The sequence below is a fragment of the Rattus norvegicus genome, chromosome 4 (genome assembly GCF_036323735.1).
Source record: "Rattus norvegicus strain BN/NHsdMcwi chromosome 4, GRCr8, whole genome shotgun sequence".
NCBI lineage: Eukaryota > Metazoa > Chordata > Mammalia > Rodentia > Muridae > Rattus > Rattus norvegicus.
In genome coordinates this window covers 41634501-41646523 of record NC_086022.1, presented here as the reverse complement: position 1 = coordinate 41646523, position 12023 = coordinate 41634501, and the positions used below count along the sequence as shown (strand labels likewise).

At 39.4% G+C, this 12023-nt stretch overlaps 1 protein-coding gene across 1 annotated transcript in view; it reads left to right on the top strand.

Moving 5' to 3' along the window:
- The window catches only part of Thsd7a (thrombospondin type 1 domain containing 7A), a 438249-nt gene that overhangs the window by 219001 nt on the left and 207225 nt on the right, over positions 1-12023 (top strand). The window contains exon 3 of the mRNA NM_001191970.2: positions 10800-11048. Coding sequence (NP_001178899.2) covers positions 10800-11048 — 249 coding nt within the window. The remainder of the gene's footprint in view (positions 1-10799; positions 11049-12023) is intronic.

Here is a 12023-nt window from a genome sequence, read left to right as displayed (position 1 = left end):
TGGCGTGTTGGTGCGCAGCCCAAATGGAGAACCAAACCCTACTTCCACTTACAGGGCTACAGACTGCCATGTTTTGCTAGAGTTCTGGTCTTATGAGATCATCTAACATTAACCTTAGCCTCTTTATCTTTCTCATGTTTTCAATATTAGGAACTATAATATAAAATAATTTTAATATATTCAGATCTGTAGATATAAACAGGAAAGAGGGAGGCAGAGAGAGGAGAGAGACAGAGCGAGAGGGGAGCGGTAGCAGAAAGCAATTTCAGAGCAGTGGCATTCATGAATACAGGTTTTGGTGGCATAAATACAGACTTGTATTTTGCTTGCTCATAAAAAATGCTTTTTTAGATGTTTGTGCACCATATACATTTATGTGTGTGCACATATGCATATTCATGTGTGTGCACATTTATGTCCATTTCTGTGAGTGCAGGTGTATATAATAAGACATAGCATGTATTTGGAGGTCAGAGGGCAACCTCTATCCTCAGCTTCTACGTTTCTTATTCGAGATAGGACCTCTTTGTCATTATTCTTTACACATGCCAGATTATCGGCCCCATGGGCTCCGGGAATTCCTAGGCCTTCACCTCCATCTTGCTGAAGAAGCACGAGAATTATGAACATGTGCTACCTACCTCTGTCTATATGAGGCTTGAAGATTTAAATTCAGGTACTCATGCTTTGCTATCCTCTCCCTCTAAGGGCACATGCTTTTTGTTTGTTTATTTGCTTGTCTGTCTGTTTGTTTACTAGTAGTGTATGATACCAAGTTTCCAGACTATTAGTTTCGTCTACTTACCTGGAGGAAGATAATCTCTGCAGGTGCTATTTGGATGAGGGACAATATGGATATGCTTGGTGACTTTCTAAAATTCATCTTCAACACGAAGATCATCAGACTTTGCTTAGAGGCAAAGGGCGTGGCAGGTAGGAGAGGAAGACCCAGAGTCTCTGCTACTTTTATTCAGTGGACAGTGAAGAGAACAAGCAGAACCTCGGGCTCTTGGAGTCACCAGAGAAAAAATTAACTTTATCATCTGATGACCCAGAGCCTTTGTTACCAGATGGGAATGTCTGAATTCAATGTTAAGAAAATGAGAGTGTTGGAGGTTTCTGTTTAGGAATAAAAAGAGTGGCAGTGGCATTTCAGAAAGCTTAATGTGCTGCCCTCAGAAGGAGGTAGTTTTTATGAGCACAATAGTCAATCACTAAATGGGCTACAAAGTTGGTTTTAGAAGCAGAGGTTTAAATAGTCTCAAAATCTCGTGGATATAGTGTGAATTAAGAAAGATGAAAGTAAAGGCATGATAGCATTTGTCGGACGGAGGAGGGTCTTTGCTCTTTATCTGGTGAGGAAGTCTTTTAATACAAATACTCCTTGCTTATCAGTTTTCAATGTTTATCTGGTTTCACGCTCCAGTAAGAGGGGTCCTGAGTCACATCTGCTTCTCTCTCCAAGCCAGAGTTTGGTTCTAATCAGTCCTGGCCATCTGGTTATCCTAAGAACACCACACAAATGAGAGAAAGCTGTGCCAGTGACTGTAGCCTCCTTGCCCAAAGCATCACTTCTCCACATCTTACCTCCCACAGGTACATGCTCTTCAAGAAACAGAAGGAACCCAAATGTATCTATCCTTTGATCTGGAAGATTTCAGCTTTCACTGGCCAAGATAGAGCAAGGAGTGCCTGAGAATGAAAGATAAATAATCTACTTATCATGGATGTTCCTGTGATTCAGTTTACATACATACATTCAGACATACATACAGACAGACATACATACATACCTACATACATAATAGCTTCATATGGCATTTAAGACTTTCAGCAAAGCCCTGATCCTTAATTCTGGATGAATCCCTTCGATAAGACTTCCTACTGGAAACATTCTAGATTTATCTACATCAAGTAAGGCAATGAATGCTGAGATATTCATGAGCTGCTAGAAAACGGGCTCTTCTTAGCTATTCTTTCAGAGTCGACATGTTTGCCAGACTCAAAACTAAATGCTTCTAGGATTTTACTGATTCTTTCCCTCCTTTTAACTCCTGCAGTCCACCAGGTCATAGTTTCTAATTCCCTTTCTTTCATAGTTCATAATATTTTAGTGTGTGCTACTGTTGCTAACACCCCTGTAAATGCTTTCAGCAGAAATATCTATCTTCATAGGCACCACTACTTTCTAGCCATATGATATGGAGGAGACATAAAGACTCTATTACCTTATCTATAAAATAAATTATACCCAAATAAATCTAGCGGGAAAAGACATGCAGGTGTTTTGTATGATGCCTATGTTAACTAAAGTCTTAATGACTGAAATGCTGCATGCCTGTTCATATCTGTACAGCTGCAAATGTGTGAAGGAGCACAAGCACATACATGCATGCATATGTGAATCTTAGAGTGCACCCTCATGTGGCATTCCTCATCCTAAGGTGCCTCCACCTTTCACTGGGACAGTGTCTCTTAGTGGTCTTAAATTTATCCAGTAAGTTAGAGTGACTGGCAAGCTAGGACCATAGAACTCCTAATCTCTGCCATCCCGTGCATGTGCCACCATATCTGATACTTTAAAAACATAAGTTATATGGATAAAATTCAAGGCAAGCAAATTACACACTAAGCTATTTTCCCAGCTCTGGCTGAAGTATTTTTTTCAATTACTTTTAAATCTTTTACAGTCCAGTAATTGCTCCCCTCCTGGTCCAACTCCCACAGCTCCTTATTCCATTCCTCCTCCCTCCCGTCTCCAAGAGGATGTTCCCCCAAACGACCACCAGGTCTCCCCACTTTCAGGAACCTCAAGTCTATTGAGGGTTAAGTGTGTCTTCTCCCACTGAGGTCAGACCAGGCAGTCTTCTGCTGTATACATTGGGGCCTCAGACCAGCTCATCTATACTGCCTTGTTGGTAACTCAGTGTCTGGGAGATTTCAGGGTCCGGGTTAGTTGAGACTATTGGTCTTCCAATGGGGTCGCCCTCCTCTTCAGCTTCTTCCAGCCTTTCCCTAATTCAGCCCCAGGGGTTCCTTACTTCAGTCCATTGGTTGGGTGTAAGTATCTGCAGCTGTTTGTTGGGCCTCTCAGAGGACAACCATGCTAGTCTTCTGGCTGTAATGACACCATTCCATCAGTAATGGTGTCAGGCCTGGAGCCCCCTTTGAGATAAATTCCAAGTTGGCCTGTTCTCTGGACTTCCTTTCCCTCTCAAAATGAAGTCTCTTCCCCATTTTGTCCCTGCAGTTCTTTTAGACAGGAACAATTCTAAAACAACAATACATTTATAAAATTCTTTAAAATAACTCTTAAAAATAGATTAGAAGTAGGTTGATATATAGAGAGATAGATCACAGGCAGACAAGCAGATGGTGGTGTGGAACTCTCCATTACAGTTAGGAGGAGTATATGACATATTCTAGGAAGCTTGAGCACAGTACAGAATTTGCTATAGGCACGCAAAGATAGACAACCTCATTTTCACATCTTTTGACCTGTCTACTTTCTAAGAAAGAACTCAGATGTGTGTGTGTGTGTGTGTGTGTGTGTGTGTGTGTGTGTGTGTGTGTGTGAAAACAACCAAAACAAAACAAAACACAAACCTTCCAATGAACCCTGTCCACAGCTTACTCATCTGTAACCAAGTTGAACTAACAACTATTTTCTGATAAGGTTTTTTTGAGCATAAAATTATTTAGTCTTTTATGCAGTTCTCAAACACAAAGTTTAGAGTAGTATGTGAAAGACAGCAAGTATTTATTGCATTTATTATGAATACTAGTAGGGATAGTCTCTGTCTTGACTTTATATTGTGTTTCATTCTTACGCCTTGCTGCTTGGCATTGTGTAAAACCCAAATGCTTTGTTTCAAATCTTTTAATGGAATGCTCACCCATAGGTGTTCATTTTTAAATACACACACACACACACACACACACACACACACACACACACACACAAATGTAAACCTATTTAGTGTGGCATATATATATATATATATATATATATTCTGATTCATCTATGAGTGTGACTATGTAGATTTTTCCTATACATCTTGACATATCAACTGGCTATTTCATTATGCCTGTCTTCTTTAAGCATGTGGAGATTTACTGGGTATGCGTTTCTTTTCAAGTCTAGGGGACACTATCACTGAGCAGCTGTTTTATGTGTTCTGGCTTTTACAATTATTCTCTCTACTCCTCTGTGAGGCATGAGTATGGGAGTAACTTCTCAGGTATATTACTTGGAGCTGGACACCCCAGTGTCACTAATTCTATATGGTTTGAACAGTTGTGGATCTCGGTAATAGTCTTCGTTCATTGCAAAAATAAACATCTCTTGGTGAGGAATGAGAGATCCACTCGCCCGTGATTATATGAAGGGCTATTGAGGAAACAGAAATTATGAACTCCTTCCTGTTGAACAGCCTTGGCTGCAAGTAGATAATTCTTGGTTACCCCCAAAATAAAAGTGCCATTATTTCACAATTGGGTATATCATGCCAATACAATTATTGATGTGTTTCACAGGTTTTTGTTTGAATAGGACTGCCAATTGCTCCTTTCCCTTGACAACTTGCATCATCCATCCAATGTTGTAAGCATCAGTCCTCAAAAAGGCAATTAAAGTCACTGCCACATCGATCACTTAACTTACCATGACCAAACTTACCAGCAGGAAGTCCTTGCCTTCAAGTTTTGGAGGGCAGCTAATAGCCTATACTGTTTTGAGAGGTTTTGTAATTCTCCAACCAAACATTCATGAGATTTTCCATGCCTGGTACTGGGGATTTTTATTAAAATCCATCTTAGGTGGTATAACTTCACTTTTTAAAAGAATAAAATAATATTTCGCTATGGGTTTTCAAGGATCTTTAGTTTATCGCTACCTCTCTCATCTCCCACTGTATTGCCCTTTTCTCCCAGTTAAAAGTCTTCCCTCATTAACTCTATTATCTGCTTCATAACACCTGTCCTCTCCCTAGAGCTCCATGACATCTACCCTCCCTGGAACTCTTTCTCTTCTCCTCATGCAGAGGTCCCTTTGTAATTTCCTAGTTTGGGAATACTTTAGGATATATCCTCAAGTCTACAGATTCAAGGAGAATCTGAACCAGGAGAAACAAACAAACAAAAAAAAATAGACTATAGGTGGCATTTGTCATTCTGGGTCTGGGTTTGTCTCACGCACTGGCAGTTTCCAGTTCAGTTCTCCATTCCTTTACTGGAAATTTTCATGGTTTCCATTTTATTTGTAGCTAAATAGTTTTGCAACTTACCACATTTCTATTATCCATTTATGAACTGAAGCACATTTAGGTTGCTCCCACTCCCTGGCTATGGTTGCTAGAATGAGAATAAACAAACATGGCTGAGTAAGTATCTGCGGGGTACGATTTCAGCCCTTCGTGTATATGACAGGGAGTGGTATGGTATCTCAATGACTGTAGCTAGTGTACAAGTCAGTGAGGTCAGTATGGAAATCAGTACAGACAGCTCTCTGAAAGCAAAAGGTACGTCTGCCATAGGCCTGAATGAATGCAAAGCTTTCTTTTTAATAGTTTCTTCTATTATATATTGCATTCTGACCACAGTTTCCCCTCCCTCCACCCCTCCGCACTGCTATTTTTTTCTTTATATCCACTCCTTTCTCTTTACTTTGCAGCAAATAACAGACCTCAATGAAACAATAGCCAACTAGAGCAAAATAAGATACAATAAGACAAGGAGAAAGTCCTCTTATCTAGGCTAGACAAGGCAATGCAATAAGAGAAAAAGAGTCCCAAGAGCAGGCAAAAGAACCAGAGACACACCCACTCCCACTGTTAGGAGTCCCACAGAAGCACTGGGCTAACTGCCATACCAGGCACACACAGAGGACCAGGTGCAGACCCATCCAGACCTCATGCTTGTCAATGTCAGTCTCTTTGTGCTCACTTAGTCCTGCTTAGTTGAGTCAGTTGGCCATGTCCTACCAGGGATCTTCCATATCATCTGATTCCTACAATCTTTCCTCCCCATCATCTGTGGGATTCCAAGCTCCAAGGGGTGGGACTCCATGGGGATCTCTAATGTAGACTCTTTCTCTATTACTAACTCTCTATTATAAGGCCAAGAACTCAATCTGTTTTCTTTTCTTGTCCAATATGTTATTTCATGACAGATTCTATCAATTAAATGTACCTCAATCTGAAAACCTATACGTTACATGTAATTTTTAAAAAGCATGCTATCTCCTTGCTCACTGCTACAGCCTGCGCTCTGATGGTTCCATTTTCTCTCTCTGGCTTAGCCCAGGATGTCACGCAACCAAACCCCAACCTGAGAAGGCTGGGAGCTGCTGACCCTGCTCCATGGGCTACCTCTCTCTCCAGGCTAGCTTCACCAAACTGCCATCAACCACTCCATCTTCTCTCTTTCTCCTGCCCGCCTTAGCTCTTCAGAAGAAAAACATTAGACAGCGGTGTGATTTTAAAACCAGCCAGATAACACAATTGCTGGGCAAAGAATCTCCTGCCCTAATCTTATCAGCTAACAGCTAGCTCCTGCAAACCTTCTTGGTCCCCACCTACAGTGGAGGCTGCATCCCCTAGGTGCCCGGAGGCCTTACATGGTTGTTCGTGCCTCTCCATCCTAAGCCTGGCAAAAAGCCCCTATCTCCTTCCTTGTGTCCCTTCTCCCTATCTTGGGACCTGCAAATCCTACTTGACAGTTTGCCCAACAATAAGCTCTCACCTTCTTTATTGGCACAATCCCAGTTAGGGAATCTGCACTTCCCCTACATCTATAATATATGATTAATATTCACTGTAGCATTCACCTACTACTTCAAGTAACCTGTGTGCCTCTCCTCATAGACTTAAGTGATTCTAACTTAATTACTATCATTCTGTCTTTGTGTTTCTGAATCACAGTGTTACGGCTTCTTCAATTGTACTTTTAGAAATTTGAGGCATTATAGAAAGTCACACACACACACACACACACACACCCACACACACTTTGTATGTGCCCTACCTAGAAGTAGTACTCACTATTAAATATCATCTTGTATTTGTTTAATTTTCTTGCATTTGAGGCTTACATTGAAAATAACATTTATTAGAAAATCGTTTTTAACTTGCGATAGCTCCTTAATTAAATTGGTTCTTGGCAAATCCATGGATGTATACAGTGCATTCTGATATTCTGATTACTATAACCCCTGTCCTCTACCTTCCCTCCTATTCCTAGCATGCTGCCTCTATTCCCACCCCTTGAACATTTGTGCTTCTCTCTCTCTCTTTTCTTCTTCTTCTTCTTCTTCTTCTTCTTCTTCTTCTTCTTCTTCTTCTTCTTCTTCTTCTTCTTCTTCTTCTTCTTCTTCTCCTTCTCCTTCTCCTTCTCCTTCTCCTTCTCCTTCTCCTTCCTCTTCCTCTCCTCCTCCTCCTCCCTTCCCCTTCCCCTCCCCCTCTCCCTCCCCCCTCTCCCTCCCCCTCTCTCCCCCCCCTCTCTCTCCCTTTCCCCCAGATTCACTGAGTGTTAACTACTATCATTGCTGTGACCATGGGTTTGGGAATAGTGTTTGTTTGGGATTTCTAGTAGTTACTACTAAGTTGCTGTAGAGTAAACAAAACACTTGTAAAGCATATAGTTGGCACAAGCATGGGATTTTGATGCCCAGATTCCAGTTTGTTCACAGTTTAACTTTGGCATCTGCCTCAGCTAAAGCAGTAACTGCAAATCTTATGATTTAGAGCCAGTTAAAGCTATGAGGTGTTTCTGAGCAACCACATGGTGGCTCACAACCATCTGTAATGGAATCTGATGACCCCTTCTGGTGTGTCTGAAGACAGCTACAGTGTACTTATATACATTAAATAAATCTTTAAAAAGAGGGTGAGGCTGGAAAGATGGCTCAGAGGTTAAAAGCACTTACTGCTCTTCCAGAGGTCCTGAGTTCAATTCCCAGCAACCACTTAGTGGCTTACAATCATCTGTAATGCCCTCTTCTGGTGTGTCTGAAGAGACTGACAGAGTAACCATATACATGAAATAAATAAATCTCTTTAAAAAGGGGGGCTGGAGAGATGGCTTGGTGGTTAAGAGCATTGACTGCTCTTCCAGAGGTCCTGAGTTCAAATTCCAACAACCACCTGGTGGCACGCAACCATCTGTAAGGGGATCTGATGCCCTCTTCTGGTGTGTCTGAAAACAGCTACAGTGTACTTATACATAATTAATAAATAAAACTAAAAATTAAAAAAAGACAGCTATGAGGAGTGTCTGAGAATGGGATGGCCAAGGAAAGAGCTCTGATTTTAGAAAAATTTCAAATTCCATACCACAATTTTGGGGTGGCAGAACTTTGGCAAGCTCTCTAACTTCTGTCAGGATATTTCTGTGTAAGATGAAGTTACTGACACATAAAGAGGGTAGAGAGATTATCAAATTAAGTCCATGAGTTCAGCTTTAAACTTAGTGTTCAAACTGACAATGTGAAGGATAGTACCACCAACAGCCAGTGTTTTAAATGCACTTAGAAAGATAGGAAACAGGAAATCGAACCAACCCTAGTTGTCAGTTCCTCATCTGGTGGGATGAAACCCAAAGTTGAGATGCAGGTATATATTATATGGATAATATACCTATTTACATACATACACACACATATATGTGTATGTATATGTATATATATATATATATATATATATATATATATATATATAAAACAGGTAGATGAGGAGATAACAGAAAAGCTTCATGGAACACTGAAAAGCTTCATGAAACACTGAAAAGCTTCATGGAGCACTGAAGTCAGTGTCTCCTTGATAAAATCTCATAGTCTTAGTCTCCAATCATTTCATAAGGGTTTGTCTGTTCTGAGTGCTATCACATGCACTAATGGCCAGAACTGTGACTGTCTACCTTGTATTCATATTTCTGAAAGTTGGGTGAATTTTCCTAAAAGGCTCATTTTATCACATGCGATGTGACATAGTAACATAGTTGACATATCAGTTTGCATCGGTTAACCAAAATAATTGTAGAGTAGACAGTAAACCGTTGGTAAAATTATCTAGAAAAGATTAAAATAGATTATTTATCTTTCCACTGAACATAGACTGTGAACTTTTAAAGTATTATACAGAAGACAATACATGTTAATGTAAAGGAAATAGTATCAAGAAAGGTAATCAATCTAAGAGGAAACAAAATAAATTACATACATTTTGTAAAAATGGGGTTATAGGGGACATTATTTGGTCATTTATTTTTGCTTGACTCTCAGAAGTAACTCCCAATATGAGGATGAAAATTTGCTCATCACGAAGAAAATTCAGTAATTAGTGTTATACCTGAGGACACCATTAATGCCTGTACGTACACACCATTTGAACACATCTGGGCATTGCTCTGTTGTAGAGAAACAAAATTAACTCACAGACCTCTTTTTAACCATTCTCCGATGATTTTCTTTTGCTCACTCTTTTCAAGTTCAACAAATGGACTTTGATGTTTTCAGCTTTAATTGGCTTCTGGGAGTATAGTTTTCAAAAAATATGCATGGTGGTAGGATTAAGTCAACAGGATGTAAGTTGTTGTAGTACACTGGACCTGCCTCCCTCTGTGGGCAATTAAAACAAATTAATATGAAACCCGAAGGAGAGGGAATGAATCAGTCAATTTTCCCATCAGTCCAGACAACTATCACCACGACCAGGTTTCCTCTGTGAATGTATTGAGTCTAGACAAGAGTCCAGCCAAGTACAATTCCAGGAAAGCTCAAGCCATTTGGACCCTTAGCTGTTGACATTCATAATGTCATCTTTTGCATTATCTGTTATTACAATTTGAATCAAATATGCCTCAGATTGAAGGAGGATAAAAAAGACAAGAATTTGAACACAAATATTTTATTGGTAGTCATTAGAGACCTACAGAGCATATTCTATAACATGTAGGTAAGTAAATGAACATTTTTATTATTTATTATGTATTTAAGCAGGATATTCACAAGTATTTCATATTCATTAGAGAGGTTGGTGATTGCTTATTGGTTAAAAAATTGATGCTCTTCCATGTTCACAACTCAGAGCCTACATCAAGGAACTAACAACTATCTTCAATCCCAGCTACCAAGAACCAGACACCCTCTACAGGATGCTGCCCACACCATACGTACACGCACACATACATAGACCCATAAAAAGTGAAACTTAAAACTGTAGAAATCAGGAAGTTTGATATACTTGTATAAGCATGTATTATAACTGTAAGTCATAACTGACATAAAATTATGCTAAGGAACATATTTAATTATGTTTTATACTCCAAAAATATGAATCTAAGCAGACATGCTTATTTAAATTATTAGAGTAGAATCGAAAGTAAGATATATTAACAGCTTTAGGGTTCTCCTTTTCTAAATTAAACTGAGAATGAATAATAATCAATGTGGTAAACTCAGCATAACTCAGTTTCTCTGTGTTCCTTTTGTTCAATGTCTTGTGAGTGATTTAACAACCAACCTCTCTCTCTCTCTCTCTCTCTCTCTCTCTCTCTCTCTCTCTCTGTCTCTCTCTCTCTCTCTCTCTCTCTCTCACACACACACACACACACACTCACAAAGGAAGCAAGGCAAATATTAATGTTCAGCTTATTTCTCCACCATACTTTACAAATGTTAGCATATTTGCAGTGATACAGTAAATCGTGTGTCTTCATAGGAATTAAACCGTCCAATCCGATTTTCTTCTGGAGTCTCTACCTGCCTGCGAGACTAAGGTGAAAATATCAATGCTTTGTTACAGCTTTTGCCAACAAGAGAGACTGCCCATGACCTTCCAGTCCTGTGTGATCACCAAAGAGTGCCAGGTGTCTGAGTGGTCGGAGTGGAGCCCGTGTTCAAAAACATGCCACGATGTCACATCTCCTACAGGCACTCGAGTAAGGACAAGGACCATCAGGCAGTTTCCAATTGGAAGTGAGAAGGAATGTCCGGAACTTGAGGAGAAAGAGCCCTGTTTGTCTCAAGGAGATGGAGCTGTCCTCTGTGCTACGTGAGTAGAAGGAAGAATGTGGTGTGCTTAAATGCCATTCCCCTCCATCTATCCGATGTGACAAATATTTAATACTTGTTATATCACTATTTTGATGTAAATATTAGTTCAGACTCAATAGTATGGAAATGGTGAGTTTTCTTGCATGTTATAAGCAGAAAACTAGAGTATTTCACTACATACTTTATCTGTTACAAAGTGTCAGAATGAAAGCATGTTTAACAGCTGCAATCCAAATCTTCATGAAGGCTAAAGGTTTAACAGCAATTCTCTTAGTGTAGTCTATATATCAATTGGTGATTGTTTTAGTTGATGATACACAATGAAGATTTTAGACTGGGCAGGCTGCACATATCTCTCTTGCAAAGATTCAGTACCATGAGCAGAAATATAGGCAGTATGTGAGTATGTCCATGTCCCAATAAAACTTTATTGACAAAAGCAAGAGACAGGTTAACTTTGCCTTTGGTCCACTGTTTGTCAGCCTCCAAGCTTTTAAATCATAGATTCCTATAACTTGCTAAAATTCAGTATTGAATGTAACAATTTTAATTAAGACAAGAACTATATCAATGTAAGTGGCTTTCAGGTGTGGGAATTTTGGGATGTTTTGATTTTCATTTGTTTTTTGTTTCACTGCCTACACATATCATAGTGCATAGTGCTTAATAAATGTTTATTGACTTCAGATGAAATAAGACTAGTTCTGAAATATTTGCCACTCTAACCTCATTTTTCCTTAAACATATTACTTCCAATATATTACAATGAATCATCTTAACAAAATTTCTTTTTTGAATATAGAATATTATAAAGTAACTTAAAACATCTTAGCATGCACACTCCACTGGGAGTTTATCTCAACTGTTCATAGATTCAGGAGACATGAATACAGTTTAAATTTCAAAAACCACTGAAGAATCAAATCAATACCCTTAGTATACCCAGACATGATACCAAAATAACCATTGTTTA